The sequence below is a fragment of the Panthera tigris genome, chromosome D1, assembly GCF_018350195.1.
Source record: "Panthera tigris isolate Pti1 chromosome D1, P.tigris_Pti1_mat1.1, whole genome shotgun sequence".
NCBI lineage: Eukaryota > Metazoa > Chordata > Mammalia > Carnivora > Felidae > Panthera > Panthera tigris.
Window position 1 is genome coordinate 57,674,279 of NC_056669.1, and position 26,250 is coordinate 57,700,528.

Genomic DNA, 26,250 nt, shown 5'->3' on the forward strand with positions numbered 1-26,250 from the left:
ATTTTGAAGCAAACTACATCTGAAACATCCATTTGTCTTGCCCTGTTCAATGGGGTGAGTGGAAAGAACCAGGTCTCATCAGGGTGATAAATGGTAGTCCTGAGGCTGTAGGGGCACAGAGAAGAGCACTTAACCCAGCTGTGGGAGGTTCTCTATAATATTGCCTCATCTACCATCCCTCCTCACCATGAAATAGACTGTGACATCAGGCTGAACTTCATTGTGCTCTCAAGACCAAAGTCCTCTGAGGCCATTGCTCATGCCATTTCTTCCATGTGTTCTTTGTGTGGAAAGCTCTCCCTCCCTTCCCTGCTTGGCCTTCAAGGTTCATCCCTGCCCCAGATCTTTCCCCACTTCCTTTGGCAGAGTTGAATACCTCTTCTCAGAGCTCGCACTGTACCATGTTCCTCACTTACCTCATCTCATTGAATCACTGGTGTTTGTTTATGTCTCCCTCTAAGTTGGTGTCTCTGGGAATGTGGCTGGGGCAGACACCTGATGTTTTTGCCACTTATCCATCCTACTTCTGGGCAACAGTGCCCTAAACGTTCTTTGGGACACCGCTCCACCCCTGTTGTAAGCCCTGTTGTTTTAGATCATCTTTTCCAGATCACCATGGACTCATGGATGACCACAGGACCCAATTTGGGATAATGCTCTTCAGTCCCAGGACTTTTATTCATACTATGAGGAGAAGAAAAGCTGTCTTGGCTAGACTTGAACCCAGAAGGGCATTTGGTCTGGAGCTGCTGAGTATCACTGAAGCCTCTGAAAGGGCAAGCCCAGTGGCTATAAAGATGAAAACAAAGTCTAAGGGACACTGAATTTCTGCACCAAGCAGTTTCTGGACTTCTCAGTTATATGACCCAGTGCTTTCCCTTCTTTAGGTTGAATCAGTTTGAGCAGGGGTCTCTGTCACTTGCAGCCTCAAAAGGTCTGATGCAAAATGGTTGTTTCCTTCCCTGACCACCTGCTTTCTGAGACCAACTCATTGATTCAACTCTAGAAGGATAAGAACCTACTGGAAAAGACCTCAACACCACTGGACTCTCAGCAGACAGGGCACAGCCTGGATCACTCATTAGTTCAGATGACAGACACCCTGAGGCAGCATCTCTCTTTTTTTTATTTTTTTATAGTTATTTTTTTAATTTTTTTTAAATATGAAATTTATTGTCAAATTGGTTTCTATACAACACCCAGTGCTCATCCCACCAGGTGCCCTCCTCAATACCCATCACCCACCCTCCCTCCAACCCCCCCCCATCCTCCCTCCCACCCCCTATCAACCCTCAGTTTATTCCCAGTTTTTAAGAGTCTCTTACGTTTTGGCTCCCTCCCTCTCTAACCTTTTTTTTTTTTTTCTCCTTCCCCTCCCCCATGGTCTTCTGTTAAGTTTCCTAGGATCCACATAACAGTGAAAACATATGGTATCTGTCTTTCTCTGTATGACTTATTTCACTTAGCATAACACTCTCCAGTCCCATTCACGTTGCTACAAAAGGCCATACTTCATTCTTTCTCATTGCCATGTAGTATTCCATTGTGTATATAAACCACAATTTATTTATCCATTCATCAGTTGATGGACATTTAGGCTCTTTCCATAAGTTGGCTATTGTTGAGAGTTCTGCTATAAACATTGGGGTACATGTGTCCCTATGCGTCAGCACTCCTGTATCCCTTGGGTAAATTCCTAGTAGTGCTATTTCTGGGTCATAGGGTAGATCTATTTTTAATTTTTTGAGGAACCTCCACACTGTTTTCCAGAGTGGCTGCACCAGTTTGCATTCCCACCAACAGTGCAAGAGGGTCCTGTTTCTCCACATCCTCGCCAGCATCTATAGTCTCCTGATTTGTTCATTTTGGCCACTCTGACTGGCCTGAGGTGATATCTGAGTGTAGTTTTGATTTGTATTTCCCTGATGAGGAGCAATGTTGACCATCTTTTTATGCTGAGGCAGCCTCTCCTTATGAGCCCTCAGGCATGGCCAACTTCAACCTACCACCTTATGGATGGGAAAAGCAAGATCCAGACAGGTTAAGTGAATTGCCCCAAATTGCTCAGCTAAGATGCTGTCTCCAGTTCTACTTGCCCTCAGAATCCACACACTCTTCTTACTATACCAAAGAAGGCACAAGTAGGTGCTGAGTCCCAGGGAGACAAGTACCGTGGCGGGGAGGGGGAGGTGGACAAAAGAGCCAGAGCCAGAGCCAGGGCTAGAGCCAACCATATCTTTATTAGTCTCTGCAGCAGGGCCACTAGAGCCCATACCTACAAGGGAACTTTAGCAGGCTACTCTGGCTACTGGGTAGGAATGTTAGCTCTTCTGTTAGGACAGGGTGGGAGAGGAAATTGTAAAGGAGCCAAATGGAGAGATTGCTGGGCCACATACAGGGAGGCACACATGGGGCTTCCCACTGGATCAGGCCCTAGAGGTGAACACTGCCATCTCCCCCAGAGTGAAGGAAGAGACAAAGCCTAAGATGGTGACAGCCACAGTTATGGACAGAGGGCCAAGTTCCTGGGGACCAGGAATGCATTTCCTGATGGAAGCACCATCCTAGGGCTGGAGGTCCTGAACACAGCTTATCTGCCCCCCAGCAAGGGGACCCCAGGTTCAACTCAATTGCTGCCCCAGGCACCCCTAACATGGGAACAAGTGTTTTCTGAGCACTGAAGGAACAGGGGACCCTGGAAGCTGATAGTGGGAAGGATGGGGCTAACCTCAGAGAGTGTTTTGGATTTCAGTATGTGTCAGTATTAACAGGCAATATATTCATTATAGGCGCAATCATGAAACTTCCCTCCAAAAAGCTCACATCTCCCCTTTACCCAACAAGCTCTTTAGCCTGGAGGGCCATCATGATCTTATCCCAGTCCCCACCCCAGCCTAAATGAACTTTTAATTCCTTGGACATGTCCATGATAATCATTGCTCTGCACTCTTGCAACAACCCTACTCCTAGCCTACCTTCTGTTCTTTACCCTCATGTGTCAAAGGATTGATAACTGTCCTGTCAAGTGTTTGTTTACTTCTGTTTTTCCCAGCAACCATGGAGGTGCTGGAGGAAAAAACCTGACTCCTCGGTCTCCAGTACCTGGGAACTTTAAGTCACATGAGTCGTTTTCTGTGTCCTGGTGTATTGGAGGGAACCATGTCTATATGTGTCTATAACAAAAGTCTGGGGTGTCTGGCAATAGATACAAGGATTTTGAGCTATGTTTGTGCCTGGGATGATAGCTTCTTGCGACGCAAGGGGTGAGAGTGGGGGAGTGGGATATGGATGATCCAAGTCCAGGGGGACTAGTGGAGAAGAAGGAGCCGAAGTACAGCAGGACTTAAATCGTGGAGGGTGGGGTCAAGGAGGAAAAGGGGTCTGTTGGTCTAGGCGCAGGGTCCACACTCCCAGTCCCAGGGCTCAGAACCAACAGGGAGACCACATGAGCGAGCCGAGCGCGGCACCTGTGGCGGCCCCCGCGAGCATGCCCATGGCCAGCGGAGCGCCCGCGCTGTAGCAGGGATCCTCCCGCACTACTACGTGCGTCACGCCGGGGCCTGTGGAGAGAACGGTGAGGGACGGGGACTTCAGAGTAGGGAGCAGAGAGATCTTCACTCCTCTCCTCCCACTAGACTCATGCCCAACCCAGGGTAAAGAGCTGAGCCCACTCTTCTGCACCTCAATCGGAGAAACTGAGGCCTTGATGCGGAAAGGACTTGCACTCCTTCTCCAGGGCTTACAGGCCTTGGATCTGCTGGGACCATGGGGCTAGAGTGGAACAGCGAGGAAACTCAGTATCTCTAAGAACCTCCAGGCCACATCAGAGGATGGGCGTTCCCAACCGCCAGCCCCTGGGGCGGAAGGAGGCGGCCGCTCCCGCGTTAGCCACCAGGGGTCGCCAGCAGCTCAGAAACGGGTATTGCTGGTCAGACAGCCTAGAGAAGTGAGGTCGGTTCTGGAGTGTGGAGGTACACTGGTTCAAGAGATATTCCGAGGCTCGGGATGGGGAGGGCCCAGTGGTGGGTACCGCCCGGAAAAATCCGTGGTCCCCACAAGAGTGGTTTCTGTCCCAGCTGCAGGGGCCTGGGGCTGGATCTGGGCAGGGGGCAGGCCAGGCTGGAGACTTACCTGCATAGGGCGGTCCGTAGTAGCTGCGTACGTATGTGGCTTCATGAGCATTGGGAGTTACCACCTCATAGTAGTCCTGGTACGGGCTGTAGACACGCACCTGGGGAGCCCCACTGGGTTACTGCCCAGAAACTCCCTGGCCCAGGTTTGGGCCCCTACCCACCACACCCTGCTTAGGTTCTTCTGGGCCTACAAAACCACTTCTTCAAGGTTAGAAATGGATCCCCAGGAACCAGCAAGCTCCTGGAGAAAGGCCCTGCCTCCCCACATGGTCCATGGTCCTTGTCCTCTAAAACTGTAGCCCTTACATCCAGATCCCATTTTCTCACCCTACCCTCCTACCTATCACTCCCCTGGTCAAAAATCCTCCACAGCGGGGCACCTTGGTGGCACAGTTGTTTAAGTGTGGGACCCTTGATTTCCATACAGGTCATGATCTCATAATTTGTGAGCTTGAGCCCCAAGCCCGAGTCAGGATCTGTGCTGTCAGCCTGGGATTCTCTCTCTGTCTCTCTGTCTCTGTCTCTCTCTCTGCCCCTCCCCTGCTCATGCACTCTCTCCACGTAAACATTAAAAATATATAGATTTTTAAATTCCCCATGGCTCCCAACTTCCCTATGTAATCTAATATTTGCTAGCTGCTCTCCAATGGTCCCATTTGGAGAAAGCCAATGGATTTTTCTACTCTCCTAGTCACTGGGTAGGGCACCTGGCCAGCCCCCAGGCCTGGAAGTAAAAGCAGGTTGGGGAGGAAGGAAAAGAAAGGAGGGGATGGATGGAAAGTAACTAAAGTATTATCAAGCATCCACCATGTACCAGGTTCCGAGGGAGGTGTTCATATGTATTACTTCCTCTAATCCTTACTGCAGGCATTATTATCTCCACATTACCACAGAACTGGGGGTGGGAGGCTCAGAGAAGAATGGTCACTTTTCTCTCTCTGAGGGAGGAAAGCAGTCTCTCCATTAGAATCAACCCCTCAAAGCCTAACTCAGAAATCATCCACTCCAGGAAGCCCTTTTGGTTTCAGAAAGAATTCTTTCTTCCTAAGTTCTCTATGGGCTATCTTTCCTCCTGGACTTTCCTGCCTATACCCCAAATGTGAGCTATTTATAGACACGGACTCTGATTAATTTCTGTTACATACGGGATCTAGTGAATAGCAAGAATCAATAAATATACGCTGAATTAAATAGAAACTCCTAATCCATGCCCCTCATTTTACCCATGAGGGAGTAGACCTAGAGGGGGAGCAAGATCCCCTAGTCTCCTGGCTCCTTCTTCTTAGCCCCCTTCTACTCTATATCTCTCTCAAACTAGGTGTCACCCCTGAATGGTCCAACTCCTCTTAGAAGTCAGGTGTCTTAAACTCCACCTATCTCGAAGGGATTTCATCACCTTTCTATCTCCTGAGCCTGCTCTTCCACAAACGCTTTTCTCTAAATGCCACTACCACATACTCAAACCAAGGCATCAGGTTGGCACTCTCATCTTCACACGCTTGTCTTCCATATCACACCAGCCACCAAGTCTCATGATTTTATCCTCTAACTATGCTCTTCTGTCCATCCTTTTGGCCAGTGCCAAGAGAATAATAAGCCATTGATTTGGCAACTTGGAAGTTGTGGATGACCTTGAAAAAACATTTTTCAGAGGAGTGGTTGGGGGGAGAATCCAGACTATGGAGAGTTGAAGAATGGTTGAGAAATAAGGCATGGAATCAACATGTCATGACATCCCTTTCAAGAAATTTGGTTGTAAAGGGGGTTTCTCTAAATACATACCTGTGATTTCAAATCCCCATGCCATTTCTTTTTTTTTTTTTTTTTTTAATGTTTATTTATTTTTGAGAGAGGGAGGCAGAGCACAAGCAGGGGAGGGGCAGAGAAAGAGGGAGACAGAATCCAGAGCAGGCTCCAGGCTCTGAGCTGTCAGCACAGAACCTGACACGGGGCTTGAACTCACAAACCATGAGATCACGACCTGAGCCAAAGCCTGACCCTGAACCTCCTGAGCCACCCAGGCACCCCTCCATGCCATTTCTCTTTGATGAGGATGCTTTCTTCATTTTTCATTCAATTACCTAACTTATCTTTCAGACTGAACCCAAGTATTACTCTCCCTGAACCTCAGGTTCTGTTGGGAGAACAGACTTAGCCCTTAGACTCTCCTTATCACAGCACCAGTCACTCTGCAGTGTCATTGTTTGTATCCCTGTGAGTGTGTCTCTCCCATCAGACTTGAGACCCACAAGGGGGTCTAATTAGGCCTCATTGGAACATGATAGCTGCCTAATGTACTGAATTTATCTCAAGTGAGTCAAATACAGAGCCAGACTGAACTAAGGTCACCCAGCTCTAAGTCCAGCCTCAATTTAGGGACAATGACCAGTTCCAGGGTAACACAGTAGGCTCAAACAATGCTCAGTCTCAAGTGACTTCCCTCACTGTGCTCTTCCCTAAAAGTGATCCAATAGAGCTTTCTGGTGGTGGGTAGCCAGGATCTAAGCTCCATGCCTGGAAGGGTCTAGAGAGATCCAAGCACTCAGATCCCCATTTTTATTTGTAGAGACTTTAGGATCTAGAGCCTGTATCTGCACGGCAGCTGCACAGTGAGCCTGTGGCCTCATCTGGCCTCAGAGAGAATGGAAAACACCAACTCATGCCCCTTGGCGGCACCTGTTTCTACCCTCTAGGTCTGGGAGGCCCAGAGGTAAACTCATATGGGTCACCTGGCAATGAGGCAGGGGATCCTCCAGGGACCTTAGGGACAGAACGTAAGGGCTTGATCCCTGATCCTCCCCCTTTCTGCAAGCCCAGCCCCTTTTGCAAGTGCAGGGTCAGCCAATCAGGAGGCCACATACAAATAAGTTCCCTTCCCTCAGAAAAGCTGTTGTTATAAGGTTTACAGCTTTTTAAACCCCATTTTTAGGCATCCCCACTTTAAACAAACTTACATCTTTGGGGTGCCTGGGCGGCTCAGTCGGTTAAGCGTCTGGCTTCAGCTCAGGTCATGATCCCACTGTTTGTGTGTTTGAACCCCGCATCTGGGTCTGTGCCGACAGCTCAGAGCCTGGAGTCTGCTTTGGATTCTGTGTCTCCCTCTCTTTCTGCCCCTCCCCCACTTGTGTTTTCTCTCTCTCTCTCTCTCTCTCTTTCTCTCTCTCTCAAATAAACATTTAAAAAAAAAATCTTTAAACAAACTTACATCCTCATTTGGGTAGGGGGGATGTCTCAGAATGCTGGGATGGGAATCCTAGTCCTGCCACTGAAGAATCAAGTGTCCCGGTCAAGTTATGTAGCCTCTCAGAGCCTCAGTTTTTACATCTGTTAATGGGGATAGTCTTTCCTACAATGTCTTTCCTACAATGCCCACTCCCAAGGCACAGTGAGAATCCAACTGAGCCACGTCTATGCACCTGAACCTAGGTAGACCTAGCCTTCTGGGTTCAGTGGTTCTGGACATCAGAATTACCTGAATAACTTTTTTAAACCACAGATTTCCAAGGCCCCACTCCAGACCTACAAAATTAGAGCATCCAGAGGTAGGATATGAACGTTTAGATTTTTTTTTTTTAAGTCCTGAAGTGATTCTAACTCACAGCCACATCAAACACCACTGTACTAGAAAAGGAGTTCACAGTTGACTATAAGACCACCAGCACTCGAAGATAGGCCCCCACTGTACCCACCCCATGCCCTGCTGAGCACTGGGGATAGAGATAGGATTCATCCCCCAATCCTGCTTTCCAGAAATTCTGGGGTAGGAGGAAGGGAGACAGATGTGGACTAAATTATGATATGTGATAGTGATGCCATTAACAGAGGTTTTTCACTCCTCCTTCCTCCCTTTAGTCATTCACTCATTTGCTCATTTGGTGAACACTGCCTGAGGCCCACTTGTGCCCCAGCTCCATGCACCGGGAAGAAGGAGGGTCAAAACAGACTGTCCCTTGGGGCGCCTGGGTGGCTCAGTCGGTTGAGCGTCCGACTTCAGTTCAGGTCACGATCTCACGGTCCGTGAGTTCAAGCCCCGCGTCGGGCTCTGGGCTGATGGCTCAGAGCCCGGAGCCTGTTTCCGATTCTGTGTCTCCCTCTCTCTCTGCCCCTCCCCCGTTCATGCTCTGTCTCTCTCTGTCTCAAAAATAAAATAAACGTTAAAAAAAATTAAAAAAAAAAAAACAAAAAAAAGACTGTCCCTATCACCGAGTACTCATTGAGCACCTGCTGTATAGCCAGCACTGAGCCAGGCTCCATAGGGGCAGAGCTGATCAGACCCAGTCTTTGCCTTGGAGGAAGTCCCAGGTCTCATGGGAGAATAGAGACCGAAATAAAGGGACTTGAAACGAGGCCTAATAAGATGATACTAAGCATTAATCCAGCAGGCTGTGAAGGGAGTGACAATACCTGGAGGTCTGGGAAGTCCTCCCTGAGGAGGTGGTAGCCTTTGAAGTGGCTCTTAGAGGCTAAGCATCAGTTTGTCAGAGGAATAAGGAAACTAAGAGTCTTCACGGCAGAGAGAATGGCATGTGCAAAGACTGGGAAGAGGCAAGAGGTCTGGTGCAGCTGGGAAGCTGGAGGAGCAGCTACAGCACAGGGGATGAGGGGATGTGGTAGGTGAGATTGGCTCAGGCTGGATCCTGAGAGAATGGGACTTGAGATCCTTGAGATCTCAGGCTGGATCCTTGAGAATGGGACTGTGGTTGGTGTTCTGTGAGTGATAGGTAGCCATGGAATGTTTGTGAGCAGAGAAGGGATGTGACTAGGCCCAGTTTTGGAGGCACATCTTTGTGGCCAGAATGGAGGCAGGGAGGGCTGAGCCAGCACTTACCCAGATCCGCCTCTCAACCTTACAGGGGCTCCACGAGCGGGTCACACACCTGACCTTGGGGCAAACCCGGCGGCTCCTGGGAGGGACGGTGGCTCCGGTTGGGGCCTGCTCAAGCCACAGAAACCCAAGAAGGGGGAGGGAGGGAGGTGTCAGTGGCCCTCTATATCTGGAGAAACTCAGTTTTTAACAGGCCCAACCTGAGCCCTCTGCCAGCTGGGCAGGGGAAAGAGTGGTCCTCTTCCTCCTCAGCCCATGGTAATGGAGGGAGGCTCAGAGGGGGACACTTTGCCAAAGTTACCCAGAGAAGGATCAGTAGTGTCCCTCCATAATTAGCCCACCTTCACCGGTTTTAGGCTGCTGAGGCTCTCAGTCTCCAGAAAGGACAGAACAACTCTGATCTGCCCTCCCACCCACCTGTCCTCCCCTTCACTGGCCTCCCAGCCTTGTCCTTGGCTGTGACCCTGGCCCTATATTCCCTGGAAGAGCCTCTGTCCAGAGTGGGGTATAAATCTGCAGGACATGGAGGGACAAAGCGCAGGTCACTCCTACATAGGCACAGAACAGAGAGAAGTCACGGACACAGGCATGAACACTCAGAGACAGGCAGACACTGGTACAAAGACTGAGGCACAAACACATTCCACTCAAGCAAGCCCTGGGATCAGACAGGTGTGTGTGACGGTGGACAGTGGGAGGGGGAGCAGAGGGTCAGAGCAGAGACTATGGTAAACAGAGCAGCAGGAAGGTGCACAGGCAGAGGAGGGACAAGGCAGCTTCATAGAGTCACAGAGTGCAGAACAGAACGGTCAGCCCTCACCTCCTTCTGCCTCTTTTGGGTGGGACTCGTTTGCTCTGCATATGGGGAATTTGGAGCTCAGAGCCAGGTTAGCCAACAGGGGTGTCTCCGCCTTGTAGACCACTGTTCCAGCCTCCTCACTTCCAGCTTTTTCTAATCCAGTCTCCACCCAGAAGCCTGAATCTGCTCCCCAAAGTCTGGCCAAGTCCCCCCTTCTTAATGCCCTTTGTCATTTCCCACAACGCTTCTTAGAGGTCATTTCCCCCATTTCTTTCCCTCCATGTATTATTGTCCAGCCAGGACAGACTCCTGGCACTTACACACACATACACACACACACACGTGCACATCTCACCCCTCACCTCTGCTCATGCAGTTCTTTCTACCAGTAATGCCCTTCCCTCCAAATCTCACTGACTTAGGCTCCAATACAGGCTCTTCTGCTGACTTAAGACTATGAGGCTTTGGACAAGTCACTTCCTCTCTGAACCTCACCTTCCCTATCTGTAAAATGGAACTAAAAGTACAGCCCTACCGGAGCTGTTGGAAGATTAAATGATATAACTGATGGCAGGTACTGAGCACAATGCTCAGCCCTCAGCAGGTGCATGTCTAAGAAGGGTTCTAAATACAATCCAGTCTTCTCTGCTACTTTCCAGCAGAGTCTCTCTGGGTGAGATTGGGCTCCACTGCACCACACATAGAAGGAGCAAGCACACAATGTGGAGTCAGGCAGATGAGGTCAAGGCCAAGCTGGGCTATCATTGAGCTGGGGGCCTAGGGCAGCTCCTCAAACCCACACCTCCATCAATCACTAGGCTCTGTTGACTCTACCTCGTAAATATGTCTTATCCTCATTAGCAAGGCCTTAGACCAGACCTCCAGCCAGTCACCAGGACTCTGTCCCAGCCTTCTAACTGGTCTCCTGGCATCCACTCTTACCCTCTACAGGCCATTCCCTACTGACCAGCCAGACTATATTTTTAAAACACAAATCTGGTCTGATCTGTTCATATCATCCCACTGCTTAAAAGCTTTCAATGACTTCCTGGTGTTCTTAGCAGAAACCAACATCTTAACACATCCCGTAATGCCTGGCCCTGCCAACCCTCCTACTCCCTTTGCTCTCCCTTCCTAAGCTCCAGCTGCCCCAGCCTTCATTCTGTTCTTAAACTTACTGAAGTCTTACCCTTTCTCAGGCCCTTTGCACATGCAGTTCCTCTGCCTGGAAAGCTGTTCCCTTTACCCCACCCCACCCCTTCTACACAGTCAATTTCTGTTTATCCTTCAGGGTCTCATCTTTAGCCTTGTCTGAACTCCCATCTGGACCAGGCCACCAAGGTGGTCACACATTGAATGCACGGTGCACATCTCTGTCAAAGCAGTTACCACCGTTGCAATAGAATCATTAACTGTGTGAGTAGTTGCTTCCTCACACCCGGCTGCCCACTAGATTGAATCCAGGAGAACAGGGCCAACATCTCTTTACTTAGTTCACCTCTGATCCCTGCCCTTTTTCAGAGTGCCTGAATATAGTAGGAACTCAGTAAATATTTGTTGTGTGGATGAATGAAGCTCAATCTTATCCTTTTCAGAGAGGTAATAATAATCCCAGCCTCACAGGACTGTTGTCAGGAGTAGGTGGAACTGCACCTGTGTCACACCTAGCACATAATAGTTGCTCAATAAAAAATAGTTCCTTTGCCCCAGCTTACATGCCACCCCCTACAGTCTCTCTCTCTTCTCCAAGCACCAATTGTCTGTCTTCTGTCCTTTTACACTTGGACTCACAGTCTCTGAGTCCACACAAGCCTATTCACTCACATTTATGGGAATTGAGAATTCCTGACAGGTGGAGACCGAGTCTGAGTCACCCATGATTCCATGGCAGGAAGGGGTGGGGAGGGGAAAAGGAGGGAATGGGGGGCTCACCGGGGTAGAATTCGCCTCCAGTAACGCCGTCTTCCACGCTCTGCAAAGCAAACCCATCAGACCTTGAGGAGGGAGTTTGGGAGATTGGGCCCCTAGCTGTTAAGACTTTCGTCCTCAACACAGCCTCAGCCCCAGTCTCCTGTAAAGGGGGGAGGTCCCCTTGACCCCCTTGGGTAGACAAAACCCCTCTCCCACCCCAGTCACACAGACAGAGCCCTCGTTTGAGCTGGAGCCTCCTAATTCATTCTTAGTCCACAGTCTTCCCCTCTTCCAGTTTCCCCGTCTAGACACTAGACAGCTGGGTTTGGGTGGTCTCTTCGGGGCCTTCGGATTCTGGCATGCTTGGGCTGGTTCTCTAGCTGCAGCTCACCTCCACACCCCAAACCTACACACACACAGTTCCCCAACGCTCTGACCCCAGAGCCCCGTGAGGGCCGAGTGGACACAGGACAATCAGGCCTTTGTTGGTTGCCATGGCACCTGGCTAGTGTGGACAAGGCGGCTCTGTGCTTTGTCGGGCCAGAGCTCAGCTTCCCCCACTCCCACACACCCCATCTCTTTCACTCTCCTACAATGCAAAGGCCTACTGACCCCTCAGCCCAAGGGTAGGAAGGGAAAGAATGTGAGTAAGCAGACACACCCGGCCTCACAGTGTGGATCTGCATCGGACACTGGCATGTCTCTGCAACACAGTGGGCTGCCTCTGTGAGGCGGGGCAGGGTCTCCACCTCAGATCAAAGGCCACCCACTAAGGCATCTCCTCAGGAGGCAGTGGGAAGGGAGGTCCTTTACGGATGCCACAGAGTTGTCTGTTTCTTTGTATCACCCCCAAGTGAGGGCTCATCTCAGAGCCTGCTAAATACACGACGCTGTATGATCAAGGACCACACACCTGAGGAGAGGCCAGTGTGCCCACTCCTCCCTCCATAGTCCCAGGTTCCATCACAGGGTGATGTGAGGACTTTTCTGGGTACCACACCAATCACCACGAGCCATTCAAATCCACTCTGCCCAACCTCTTCCCTGTTGACTGATCTTTGTCCCCTCTTCCTACACTTTGGGAATCAGAAGGCCCAGTGAGGAGGAGGCATCCGGTTACGTTCCCCAAGATCTCTCCCTATCCTCTCCTGAGAGGACTTACACGGCATCGTCCTTGGTCTCTGCGCACAGATACAGGCGGGAGCCCTCCCGGAGGTTCACAATCAGCAGGCCATCTCGGCTCCGGCCCTCTGGGGGCTGCACATCTAGAGACAGACACACACATATGGGGTTTCCACGGGGCACAGGCCCCAGTAAACTAGAAACAAGAATAGGGACGGACCTCCAGGTCCTGTTTATTGGCCATTGCCAACCTCCTCTGATCTCACACACTTTCTCTGGGATTCTGCTTTACTCTTCAGAGCCTTTCAACCTTTCCACGTTGCCTATTGCCATAGTTAGACATCTATCAGTTACCCTGTTATAACTGTGGCCTGAGCCCTGGTTGAGGAGATTTGCTCTGTGACTCTAGGCCAGTCACTTAACCTCTCTGATCCTCCTTATCTCTTTTCATCTTTATCCAGTTTCTAGCACCCAGAGGGCAGGAACCTTGTCTGACTTACCTCTGTGACCCCAGCACAGGACCCAGGCCCAGCACAGGGTAGGAACTCAATAAGGAACCGCTATCTTAATTCAAACCCACATGAGTTGGAGTTGAGAGACCCAGAAGCAATGTCTATGGAAGCCCTCTGAAGCTGGCAAGAGCCTCATGCAGATGTTATCAGACAGACACAATGGGAGGGCCATGGACATAGTCACAGTGCCAGAGGGAAAAGGGCTTCTCACCGTGGCACTCTTGGCCGATCTTTATGCTGCGGACATTGAACTGGATGAGCACACGATCCTCCTCGTCCTGTGCAGTCTCATCACGGTAGTAGCCCAGGGTCCCATCCAGCCACAAGGCAAACCAGTTTCGCTTCCAGCGGCGGAGGATGGAGCCTGTGCAAAAGTTCACATTTGCTAGGCAGGCTGATTTCAGAGCCTGCTAGGGGGCAGGAGCCCTGGACGGGCTCCCAGAATCCCCTCACCCGCAGCCCCCAGTGTTATAACCATGCCTTTCTTGTCTATCTACCCCCTGAAATGATGGCAGAACCTCTTTCTGCCTTGCTTACCCAGTGCCTCCCTATGTGCCTATGGGCCTAACACATAGCAGAAGCTCCATAAATGTGTTGAATGGTAAATGAATGACCAGATTCCTTCCTTGGGGGCTTCCAAGGCCAAGCCCCAAGTTTCAAGGGCAAAGGCCTCTTCCTACCCTGAGCCTCCATCTAATCCCTTATCTTGCACTTGTATGACAGTTGTTTCTGTAGTGTCAGCCTCTTCTACCGGACTGGGGTGTCCACAGCTCCCCACCCTGGACTTGGCACCCAGCAGGACCTGGGTTCAGTGTTTGCTGAATTGAATGAACTGAGAATGGGTCATGGGGTGTTGGAGAACCCCTAACCCAGGAGAGCTCTTCTTCAGATCATGATTCTGGTCAGAGGTGGGTCTGGAAGCCTGAGCCCTACCTTTGGACATTTTACGACTGAAAATCTTAACAGAAAAGGCAAAGTCATAAAGAAGCTTCTTAAGGCTTTACAGATCCCAAAGCATAGAGGCATTTTCATATTATTCTGAGCCTCGTTCCATGGCCAGCCCTGGGCTAGTGCTGTGGATATGCAGAGCATCAAACCCAGTCCATGCCCTCGAGGAGCTCACAGTCTGGGGTCAGTATGGAGTGGGGGAGTGGTAAGACCCATAGATGAAGGCAGTTACATTTTGGGGGGATCCGTGCTATAACAGAGGTATGCATAACGCACTGGGAACAGTGTAGGGAGCCTCTAACCCAGCTTGGTGCTACAGCAGAGGCGGAGTGGAGGTTAGAGGAAAAGTCAGAGAAGGCTTCTCCCAGAAGGGGACATTTTCCAAGCAGTCAGGAATAGGAAGGACACTCCAAGCAGAGGAAAGAGTATAAACAAAGGAGAAAGGGTAAAAAGGGTCTTGTTTCTTGGGAGAAGGGTTCACTGTGGCACACCTAACAAGCCACTTCCTTCACCCCTGTCCCTGGACAAGGTACACAATGGACAAGGATTTGGCCCAAGGTTACTTACTCTGTCTCCACAGCCAGCCGCCCCTCACCAGGGCCATTTCTTCAAAAGGACTTTCCAGGGTGGAGTCAGGTGGAACCTGTCGGAGGATTCACAGGACACACAAGCCTCATCAGCAGCTCCGGGGCAGCTCCCCAAAGAGAAGCCCCCAGCCCTGCCCTCCCTGGGGAAGCCACCGAGGAAACGTGGAAACGTTTAAGAGAGTGTTAGTAAACAAACAAGGGCAAGCCTGCTGGTCTCCTTCTCCTTCTCTGCTCTAGAAAGATAATGGGAGCACTGTCCTCGTGGGGTCAGCAGGGCAGCCACCCGTTGTGCGGGGGTGGGGGTCAGGAACCTGGATTCCAATCTCAGCTCTAAAACCTTTGCCATGTCCCTTCTCTCTGGCTTCTGTTTCTAGATTTGTGTCTATGAGGCAAGTAGAGGCTGGAGTGGGGAAGAGTTAACAATGTTGGAAACCCTGGGAATTTGAAATGCTGTCGGCACAGAATATTAGAATCATGACAATGAATGAGGGACTTTCATGATAAAAAAAAAGCTTCCCTCCCATTTGAATCTCACCTGAGCCGTTTACAAAGTGTGTAAAATAATAGTTCAATAGCTTCTATTATTGACTGAGCATTATATGCTGGATATGCTTCTCAGTGCTTTTGTCTATTATCTCATTGAAACCTCATGAAAATCCTTGTTACTCCCAGAAAACAGGCCTGGAGAAGTTCAACCACTTACGCAGATCCCCTCGATTAGTAAACAGAGGAGCCAGCATTCACACCCAGCAGTCCCAACTTCTAACCATTACAACAGTAGGAGCTTTTAAAACTCTCAATACCCAGGTCATACCGCATAACAATTAAATCAGAAGGTCTGGGGCTGGGAGGCAAGCACTGATAGTTTTTAAAGATCCCAGGTGATTCTAATGTGCAGCCAAGTTCTGAAACCACTGCATGTACTATACCACGTCACCTTGTCCCCACTGTAACTCTGTTGGATGGGTAGAATCTTGACTCCTATTTTACAGATGGACAAACTGAGGGACAGCAAACGACTTGTCCGTGTATGTGATGGAGCTTGGACTGGAATCCAGGTTCCCTCTGTTCCTGAGGGCGACTTACTTGCGAATAGGTGGCTCTGCCCCTCCCCCACCTGCTTACACCTGTTGCTGCGTAGCAAGAGCTGGAACACCTGAGCTGGAACGCCTGGCTTTGTCCCTACTTCTCCTGCCACTCCCTCCCCTCTCCAAGCCCTACACTGGTCAAAGAGGGTCAGGTGCAAACTCCCTCTCCAGCCTCCCCTTGATGCACCCACCTGTCTACACCTGTGGCGGATGCTGCTGCCAAAACGGCCGCTACTTGATGCTTGCTGTTACCCAACCTGCTGCGCCTGCGCTTTGTGTGCCCCAGAGAGCCTGGGGCATTTCAATACCCGGGCTGCGCCCCGGGCCTGGCTGCCCCTGGGCCCCGCCCCCAGGTCCCGCCCCATCTCCTGGGAGGGGATGGGGCGGGGAGAGATGCGCGATCACGAGGCATTCTGGGACTTGTAGTCTGAAGCCCTAGAGCTGGATTGCACAAGGCCTGTCCTGGGTGGAAACCCTGTGTTGACCTGGAGCACAGGTGAGCAGATGCACCTGCAATTTTATTTTGCCAAGACATCTGTGCGCTCATTTATCATGAAATACATTTCCTAAGAATCATTAACTCATTCTGTAGAAAAAAGTAAGGTAGTAAGTAAGTAAGCCAGGCTCCTAGTCTTGTCACGTTTTTTCAATACTCGGTTTGTGCCTGGCACTGTTCTGGATGCTAGTGGAGGGCACAAAGGAGCACCTGACAAGGCCTTCCCTCCTTCCTTCCCCAGCTTCCAGTCTGGTGGGATAGACTAAATGGAAACACAAGTAGAGCACAGGGTATGATTTAACAATGGGAGAAAAGAGTCTGACTTTGCCCAGGAGGTTCAGGAAGGCCTCCCAAGGAGGCTAAAAAGGGTTCTTGAGGGATGAGTAGTTTCCCAGGGGGTAGACCTAAGAGAATCATATGAGCACTGATCAGAAAGTTCAAAAGATGGGGCAGCTGGGTGCCTCAGGCAGTTAAGTGTCTAACTTCAGCTCAGGTCACGATCTCACGGTTCATGGGTTCAAGCCTTGTGTCGGGTTCTCCTGACAGCTCAGAGCCTGGAGCCTGCTTTGGATTCTGTGTCTCCCTCTCTCTTTGCCCCTCCTCAGCTCATTATCTGTCTCTCTCTGTCTCTCAAAAATGAATAAACATTAAAAAAAATTTTTTTTAAAGGAAAGTTCAAAAGAATATGCAGTATTTCAGTGTGTTTGGAAAGTACAGTGCAGGGGTGGGGAGGGCATGGGGAGTGGAAAGGGATGAAGCTACAGGTTTTGCAAGGACATAACATGAAGCCTGGGATGACAGGCTCAAGACTTACTTGGGTATTATGACATAGTGACTGGAGCTTTGGGGGTGGGGGTTTCAAGATGGAGAGTTAGGTGGTTTGATTTGTGGGTAGAAAAGATCTCTCTAGGGCATAGTCAAAAATGAAGGAGGCCCAACTGGAGAAAGAATATTGTTTCTGTATCTACGACCTGGGCTCCTCTTCCGGGATCATTTCCTAAATAGCTTAACCCCACCAAACGCCAACTAAGAGCAGATCCAGGATGTCATTCAGAGAACAGGGATGTCAGGGCCTGAAGGGCTCTTGGTCCTAAACCCTGTCTGAGAGGGGCACCCACCCTGCCCTGGACCCTTCTTCCTGTCCCAGAGACCTGTTCCTTACCGGGGCTGCAGGACTCATGGTTCCTGGGCGGCCAGGGCAGCATTTCCCAGAAGGTTCCTGCAGGGGGTCATTTTCCTGAGCGCCTTAAGAGATAAAGGGATCAGGAAGATGCTACCAAGTGGGAGCCGGAAGGGGGAGGTAAGAGGAGGCATACAGATCCTAGAGAAAAATCGTCCTCCCTCTCCAGTCACTCCCCAACCTCCCGGACTGATCTCAGCTGCTGACCTTCATTCAGTTCATTGGGTAACAAATCATCGGTAATTTGGTTGTGGTCTTGGCCTAGTATCTCTAAGATTCCCGAAGCAGGGGCGGGCCGGGCCTCCTCCCACGGTCGGGGCGTGGCTAAATCTGCTTTCTCCAGCCTGGCCGGACAGTGCCATCACCCCAGCCCTGGCTGCACAGCCTGGCTCTTTAAGCTTTCTCTCGCTTCTGAATTTCTGTAATCCTGACCTTGAGCCACCCCGGCGCTTCGCCCCTTCGTGCTGTGCGCGCCTTGCTGAAGGATTCGCCATGACCAATCCTATTAGCCGCTGAGATCCTACGTCTCCGTGCATCCCCAGGAACCAGCTTTACCAAACCACAGTGCCTTTCTGACCCTGAAACGTCCCATCCCTGCCTTCTCCTAATTAAATATCCGCCTCACAGTGCAAGGAAGGAAGGGAGAGAGTAAGGGAGGGAATACAGACGGTAAGGAGGGGAAGGAAGAGAAGGAAGTGGAGGAAGAAAGGAAGGCAGGAAGAACGTAGGAAGAGAGGGAAGGAAGGTAGAAAGGTGGTAGAGAAGGGAAGGAGAAGCAGAAAGGAAGGATGAACGGAAGGAAGGAAGGAAAGGGTGGAGCTGGCCTCAGGAAATCTAGACCTGGATTCTGCCCCTCTCCCCAACTCTCCTTGCTCCCCTCTGTGAGGGGCTGTTTGGTGTCCTTCATAGAGGAGTGGGGGAACAGGGCAGACAGCTCCTAGATTACATACTCTGGATTTAGCAACTATATGAAAAGGGAAGATTCTCCTGCAACAGTGTGTAATTCAGGGGGATGAGTCCTCCACCACCCTCCCAAAGAGGGGATGCTATGACAAGAAAAAGGAGAATGGTGAGTGGCAAACTAAAACCACGGGTACCTGTACAGAATCTAAATGCAGCCTCATCTGGCATATGTGTCTAAAATGTTGGTCAATGACCCTCTTTGAGAAGCTGATAAAGGGTGTAGATTCTGCTCGCGGGGAAAAAATGCACACACATATCACATTTTGCATGTAATTCCTGGGAGTTCATAGACCCTGAAGCCATGACGATTACCGCTGAGATTGTCTTTAATTTCCAGAGCTGTGTAGACTGTTGGAAAGAATGTGGGTCAACAGGTGAGAGATGCTGAAAGCATAGCAGGAGTCCCAGCTCAAAAGTCTTGGCTTTGAGAGACTGTTTAATCAACTGAAATGTATTGAGACCAACAAGCTAACAAGTAACTTTCAGGTTTCTCTTGTAACTGTGGTGCATAGAACCATTGGCAGAGAACAAGTATTTGGCTATTTAAAATGTCTCTAGTGGGTGAACAGTTCATATAATATATTGTTTAGAGAATAGTGAACTAGCTCATCAAGTTAAAATTTACCACTCATATTTTCAAGACAGTATGATATAATGCGAATAACACACTAGCTCTGTTTTAAAATTCTGAAATTTATTTTAAGGTGCAATTTGATCGAAAGTAAAAAGTTATGTGAAAGGTTTTTCATAATAATCTAGTGACATATATACCATAAAATTCAGTCTTTTAAAGTGTACAATTCAGAGGCATCTGGGTAGCTCAGTCAGTTAAGTGTCAGACTTCAGCTCAGGCCATGATCTCACGGCTTGTAGTTTCGAGCCCCACGTCGGGCTCTGTGCGGACAGCTGAGAGCCTGGATTCTGCTTCGGATTCTGTGTTTCCCTCTCTCTCTGCCCCTCCCCTGTTCATTCTCTGTCACTCTCTGTCTTTCAAAAGTAAATAAACATTTAAAAAAAAAAGTGTACAATTCAGTGTTCTAATATATGCAGACTTGTGCAACCACCATCGCTAAATAATTTCAGGACATTTTCATCACCCCAAAGAGAAACTCTATACCCTCTAGTGGTCATTCCTTTCCCCCAACCCCTGGCAACAACCACTACCTACTTGGTCTCTATGGATTTGCCTCTTCTGGACATTTTGTTTGAGTGGAATCATGCAACATGTGGCCTTTTGTGATGGAATTCTTTCACTTAACATGATGTTTTCAAGGTTTGTCCACATTGTGGCATGTATCTGCATGTGTATTTCATCCCTTTTTTTTTTTTAAGTTTATTTACTTATTTTAAGAGAGAGAGAGCATGCACACAGGGAAGGGGCAGAGAGAGAGAGAGGGAGAGAGAGAATCCCAAGCAGGCTCCGTGCTGTCAGCACAGAGCCCTATGTGGGGCTCAGCCTCATGAACTGTGAGATTATGACCTGAGCTGAAATCAAGAGTCAGACACTTAACCGACTGAGCCACCCAGGCATCCCAGGGTACTTCATTCCTTTTTACTGACAAATACTATTCCACTGTATGGATATACCATATTTTATTTATCCATCAGTTGATAGACATTTGGGTGGTTTCCACTCTTTAGCTATTGTAAACAGTGCTGCTATGAACATGTGTGTGAGAACTTTTGTGTGAATATATGTTTTTATTTCTTTTGGGTGTGATATTGCTGGATCATATGGTAACTATGTTTAACATTTCATGCTATCAACCTGTTTTTCAAAGGGGCTACACCGCTTTACATTCCCACCAACAGTGTATGAGAGTTCCAATTTTTCCATATCCTCATCAACTTTGTCATTGTCCATCTTTTTTATTATAGCTGTCCTAAGTAGGTGAAAAGTATTATCTTGTTATGGTTTTGATTTGCATTTCCTTAAATAGCCAATGATGTTGAGCATCTTTTCATGTGCTTATTAGCCATTTGTACATCTTCTTTGGAGAAATGCCTATTCTAATCTTTTGTCCATTTTTAATTGGGTTATTTGTTTTTTATTGTTGGGTTGTGAAAAGCTTTTAAGCTAAAAAGTTATAGATAATTCAAAAATAATTTTGAAGAAAATTAAGTGAAATGGTATAGGACCCTTCTTGTGTTTCAGGAGTTGAGTAGAAGGGTTATGTGGAGGCTCAATGGACCCGGAAGGTGACATATTTCCATTTCCTGGTTGGGAGTGTCCAGAGAAAAACCCAGCCCATGAGGGAGTATAAAGAGCACAACTTCTTGGTGGAAAGCCGTGGGTTTGGGATGGGTTGAGGGATGACCAGTATCCAGGCTTCCTGGGGCATAGAGAATCAATTTTCTGTGTCAACCTGGCTAGGTTATAGTACCCAGCTTTTCCATCGAAAGCTAATCTAGGTGTTGCTGTGAAGGTATTTTGTAGATGTGGTTAACCTCTACAACCAGCTGAATTTAAGTAAAGGAGGTTATTCTGAATAATCATCCAATTAATTGAAGGGCCTTAAGAACAAAACCGAGATTTCCCTGAGGAAGAAGACTAGTCAGTCTATAGACTATAGTCTCAGCCCCTGCCTGAGAGTTTTCAGCCTGCTGGCCTGCCTTACTTATGTCAGACTGGCCAGCCTGCACTGTCACATAAGCCAATTCCTTGAGATAACTCTTTATATATGAATATGTAGCCTACTGGTTCTGTTTCTCCGGAGAACCCTTACCGATACAGGGGGGAGGTAGATGTCTTGTCATGAACTTCCCATTTGAATCTATTGAAAACACCAGATGTGTCTGACAGAAGGGGAACTGAGACCCTCCTATCTCAGAAGAAACAGCACCCCATACCAGAGATGGGGGGCAGTGCAACTGCTCCCTGAAAACTGCTCCATCTGGATCATCATCTAGAAGCTCAAGTTTAATTATGGCTCCCATTGTTCTTTGTTTCATGTTTACAATCTCTTTTCTTGAGATAAAAAGGTTCCTTTCAGCCTCCTGTGCTCTTGTCCAATGGTCATGATCTTTTAGTTCAAGGCAATAAAAGGATAAATGATGCTTTCCAGATTTTCTTCAAGGTCTTTTTTTAATGTTTATTTCTTTCTGAGAGAGAGACAGAGCATGAGCAGGGGAGGGGCAGAGAGAGAGGGAGACACAGAATTTGAAGCAGTCTCCAAGCTGTCAGCACAGAGCCCGACGCGGGGCTTGAACTCACAGGCTGTGAGGTCATGACCTGAGCCAAAGTCGGACGCTCAACCGACTGAGCCACCCAGGCGCCCCTTCAAGGTCTTTGACTTGCACTCTGAAGGTCTTCAGCTTTTCATTTGCATGCTCATCTTGTCATTTGCTTCAGAACTTTCCTTTTCTTGCTCCAAGTGATAATCTTTCTGGACAGATAATTTCGCAAGAGACTCCATTTCTTTCTCTTGATAAAGTTTATCACTTCACATCCTCTCCCCTGGAGATTTTGGTCTGTACTTTTTCAGTGGAGGTTTGTTCAACCTGAAGACTTTTTAATTTTTACTTAAAAATATTATTTTTAATGTTTATTTATTTTTGAGAGAGAGAGAGAGGCAGAGTGCAAACAGGGGAGGGGCAAAGAGAGAGGGAGACACAGAATCCAAAGCAGGCTCCAGGCTCTGAGCTGTCAGCACAGAGCCCGACGTGGGACTCCAACCCACAAACTGGGAGATCATGACCTGAGCCAAAGCTGGACGCTCAACCGACTGAACCACCCAGATGCCCCTCAACCTGAAGGCTTTTAAGATGATCTGTCCTGTTGGCTTTTCTGTTCCCTTCTTTAGCAGTGTTGATGTAGAATTGATGTCTCTCTCCATCTTGGATTTTTAAATGCGCACTCGACTTTTCAATATCAGCCAGTGTCCTCCTGGCTCTTCTTGTCTGTCTCCACCTCCTGATTCCCACTTATTATGTATGTTGCCTTCCCCAAGGGAAGCTGTTAGGTCTTTCATCTTTAGCCAACATTCCTCCAGAGACTTGATCTGACTCTTCACACAGGCCATGGAGTTCTGTATGAAGCCCCTAAACAAAAGGTGCTTTTGTTACCCGTATGGTTTTAAATTTGCTTTTGCTTTTTCCACTTATACTTTTATAGATTTGGTTTCTTTTTATGGATTTGTGGGGTTTTTTTTTTCTTTTTTTATTTATTTGAGAGAGAGACAGAGAGCATGAGCAGGGGAGAAGGGCAGAGAGAGCGAGAATGCCAAGCAGGCTCCACACTCAGTGTGGAGCCCCACGTGGGGCTCGATCCCATGACCCTGGGACCGTGACCTGAGCCGAAATCAAGAGTCAGACACTCAACCAACCGAGCCACCCAGGCACCCCACAGATTTGGTTTTTTTATGGATTTTGGATCTTTCTCATGAAAAAAGAGATGGGCTTATCTTGATCTAAATATTGAGGATTTTCTTTTCCTGGCTGGTTTGCTGTTAAGCAGAAGATGATCCAAATCATGGGGTTTGATGTATCAGGTCGTCAGTCACTTCTGGGCTTTTATCTTCTTTCACCTCAGGGTGAAACTGACAGGAACTTTCATTTTATGAGAACTATGCTGAATTGTTAATGGTATGCTCCTTGACTCTTGGTATAGAAAAAAATTTTTTTCATTGACTGAAAAATTCTGCCTAAAACCAAGAGAACTGTTAACATACCTACCATCACTGCACACATGACTCTCTCCCTTGACTCTGGGAGAGTGACACTGGTCTCGTTCTGCATAGAACTCTACGGCATCTCCCAGTTTGCCAACAGCGCAGATTCAAGGCAGGATGAAACCCCTCCATGGCACCCAGGCTGCACAGAGCCCCCTGCTGTCACCGAGTCCTGCTGTGCCACATTGTGGAGAACACTGAGCAAGGTTCCTTCCAGAACCAAACCTGTCTGGCAACTGGGCAGACCAGAGTGAGAGGGTCAAGGGGGCACAGCCCTGTGTCAAATACCCTGATACCCTCAACCTTATGCAGGGCTCCTTCTTTTCTCCTGCTTCCTTTTCCACTGTGGCCCCCAGGAGGACTCATTCTATTCTCTGTGCACACTGCTCCCTCCGCCTGAAAGCACTTTCTCTTGCTGCCTATCCTGTAGTCACTGGGCCTAATCATCCCTGTGTCCCCAGTGCCCAGTGCAGGGCCTGGCACAGAATAAGTGCTCAGTGCTCCACACATGTTCATGAAGAGAATGAATGGGTAAACGGTTGAAAGAGGGACAAAGCCATCATTTGCTCTCCCTGCAGATTTACACATAACACTCACTGTGTTGCCTCAGCAGATGGTTCCCTTAGGAGAGCTTAAAACTCCTTTCAGAACCGAGTGCCAGATGGTGGAGAGAAGGGGAGGAGGTGGCAGCCCTGCCCTGGCTCCCCATTCCCCCTGCCACCCCCAGTAAGAGACTTTGAACAGGTTAGCTAACCTCTCTGAGTGTCCTTTCCTCATCTGTAAGCGGGGAGAGCAAAGCCTGCCTCCTGCCATGTTATGAGGATTAACACAAGGGCCGATAGAAAGCCCTGCAAGTAAGGAGTTCAAAACATTTTAGTGAACTTTTTGATTCCATTATCAAGGTATTTAGCAACTCTTTCCATTCTTCAAGTATTCAGTTATTCCATGCAGGTTTAGCAAGAGCCTCATGGTAAAATAGCTTATAAACTTAAGAAAAAAAGAGATAAAATTCTCTTTACTGTTAAGATTATATACCGAGTAAACATAAGAGACTCTAGTAAAAACTACTAGAAGTAATGAGAGAATTGGAAAAAGTGACAGCATATAAGATAAACATAGAAAGCAAAAAGAAAAAAATTTTTTAAGAACATTTTATGTTGAGGGGCACCTGGCTGACTCAGAAGAGCATGACTCCTGATCTTGGAGTTGTGAATTCCAGCCCCGCGTTAGGTATAGAGATTACTTTAAAAAATAAAACCCTGGGGTGCCTGGATGGCTCAGTCAGTTAAGTGTCTGACTTTAGCTCAGGTCATGATCTCATGGCTCTTGAGTTCAAGTCCCGCATCAGGCTGTGTGCTGACAGCTCAGAGCCTGGAGCCTGCTTTGGATTCTGTGTCTCCCTCTCTCTCTGTTCTTCCCCCGCTCATGCTCTCTTTCTCTCTCTCTCAAAAATAAATAAATATTACAAAAAAAAAATAAAAATAAAAAATAAAACCTTAAAACAAAAAAGAACAAAAAAACCTTTATGTTGAGGTGTAAAAAACAGCAGCAGATTTTTGGCTCCCCTTTCCGCTGGTCCCTCCTCCTCCGGAAGCTTAGTGCCCAGGCCTGGTTGGTTGAGAAGTTCTTCACCCCCTTTACACATTTGTTCTTGAGTGGACAGGGAGGCTATTTCATCTAGATTTTCCAGTTGTTCTCTGTGGGAGCACCCACTGCTAAAAGCTGCTGTCTCGTACTTGGACGCAAAGGTGTTAGTCTTTTCTTCTACTCTTCGAGTGAGGACTCAGAAACAAAATTGGGAGGAAAACTACCTCTAGAGCAACCAAAACTATGAAATACTTCAGAATACACTTAAGAAAAGTATAGAATCTATAAAGAGAAAACCATAAAATTGTATTAAAAAATATAAAATGAGATTTGAATGAATGAAAAGACATGCCATGTTCTTGGACAGGAAGATAGAAATTCATAAAATTGTCAATTCTCCAAAATTACTATGTAAATTTAATTTAATTCCAACTGTAACACTAACAAATTTCTTTCTTTCCCCCTTCTCATCCTCTTTCTCTTTCTTTGTTCTCCTTCTCCTCCTTCCCCCTGCTCCTGCCGCTCCCCTCCCCTGTCCCTTTCCCCTCCCCTCCCCTTCACCTCCCCCTTTTCTTTCTCCATTTTATTCTTCTTTCAGAGTTGACAGAAGGAAGTATGAAAAATGAGAACAGAGGAGGAGCCTTGCTCTCTAGAAAACAGAATTGACTAGAAAGCCAGTGTAATCAGAGCACTGATTACTAGTTTATCCCCCAAATTCACTCTTCTCCTTCCTTAGTAGAATCCTAGATTTACAATGGGACACATAGCCACTTGGAATTAGGACCACCTCTCTCAGCATATCTTCCAACTTATTTGGCCATGTGAGTAAGTTCTGGCAAATGAGATATAAGAGGTGTCCTGTGCAACTTCAGGAAATGGCCTTTGAGGGAGAGACATATCTTTCTTCGTCCCTTTCACCTTCTGTTGATTGAAAGGCAGCCATATGGCTGAAGCTTGAGTGGCCGTCTTGGACCATGAGAGAAAAGTCATGTGTTGAGGATGGTGGAACAGGAGAAAAAGAGCCTGGGTCCCTGAAATTGTGGAGGGTCATGCCAGCTCTAGATTACTTATCTCTGGACTAAATCTATGTGAGAGAGAAATAGATTTTTATTTAGTTTAAGCCACCATCACGTTAATTTTTCTGTCATAGGTAAACCTATTTCTAATTAATGTTGAATTTGGTATCTAGAAATAGATCACTGCAAGTAACAAAACTGAGGTGCTTAATTGATGAGTGCATTGGGTTGCAGATGGCAAGGACTCAGGCACTGCAGACTGGAAAGCTTGTGACTCTTGTTATACAGTAGTAAAACATCTGATCCAAAAATTGCATTAGTTGCCTATTACTGTGTGGCAAACCATCCCCGAACTTAAAGGGTTAAGACAATGAACATTTTACTATCTCTCACAATTCTGTGCATTGAAGGGT

At 48.1% G+C, this 26,250-nt stretch overlaps 2 protein-coding genes across 10 annotated transcripts in view; one reads left to right on the plus strand and one right to left on the minus strand.

The window, feature by feature from the left end:
- Positions 1-2,221: 2,221 nt before the first annotated feature.
- On the minus strand, positions 2,222-18,087 carry PLEKHB1 (pleckstrin homology domain containing B1). 8 transcript variants are annotated; one of them, XM_042957984.1, is made up of 9 exons: positions 17,809-18,087; positions 17,584-17,666; positions 14,818-14,893; positions 13,514-13,666; positions 12,831-12,933; positions 11,690-11,729; positions 8,962-9,066; positions 4,132-4,231; positions 2,222-3,560 (listed from the first exon to the last, which is right to left on the minus strand). In XM_042957984.1, the coding sequence occupies exons 2-9, from the start codon at positions 17,599-17,601 to the stop codon at positions 3,424-3,426; spliced, it is 732 nt and encodes a 243-aa protein (XP_042813918.1). In that variant the 5' UTR covers positions 17,602-17,666; positions 17,809-18,087; the 3' UTR covers positions 2,222-3,423. The 8 variants fall into 8 exon arrangements, with proteins under 8 accessions (XP_042813918.1, XP_007080942.1, XP_042813919.1 ...); XM_007080880.3 differs by lacking the exon at positions 17,809-18,087 and having other exon boundaries at positions 17,584-17,731; XM_042957985.1 differs by lacking the exons at positions 17,584-17,666; positions 17,809-18,087 and adding an exon at positions 16,117-16,275.
- FAM168A (family with sequence similarity 168 member A) overlaps positions 3,648-26,250 on the plus strand; it is a 235,021-nt gene continuing 212,418 nt past the window's right edge. Inside the window, exon 1 of one of the 2 annotated variants that reach the window (XM_042957980.1) lies at positions 3,648-3,951. The gene's annotated coding sequence lies outside the window, so the exon portion shown is untranslated. Of the gene's footprint in view, positions 3,952-16,328; positions 16,422-26,250 lie in introns of those variants that run through there. The other variant, XM_042957979.1, reaches the window with a different exon arrangement.

What these genes read in the sequence shown, in the direction of transcription:
- PLEKHB1 (XM_042957984.1), bottom strand. An exon ending in GATCGGCCAAGAGTGCCACG is followed by an intron (nt 12,934 to 13,513) that starts GTGAGAAGCCCT and finishes GTCTGTCTCTAG; the next exon opens with ATGTGCAGCCCCCAGAGGGC. An exon ending in TGGAGGCGAATTCTACCCCG is followed by an intron (nt 9,067 to 11,689) that starts GTGAGCCCCCCA and finishes TGGCTTGAGCAG; the next exon opens with GCCCCAACCGGAGCCACCGT.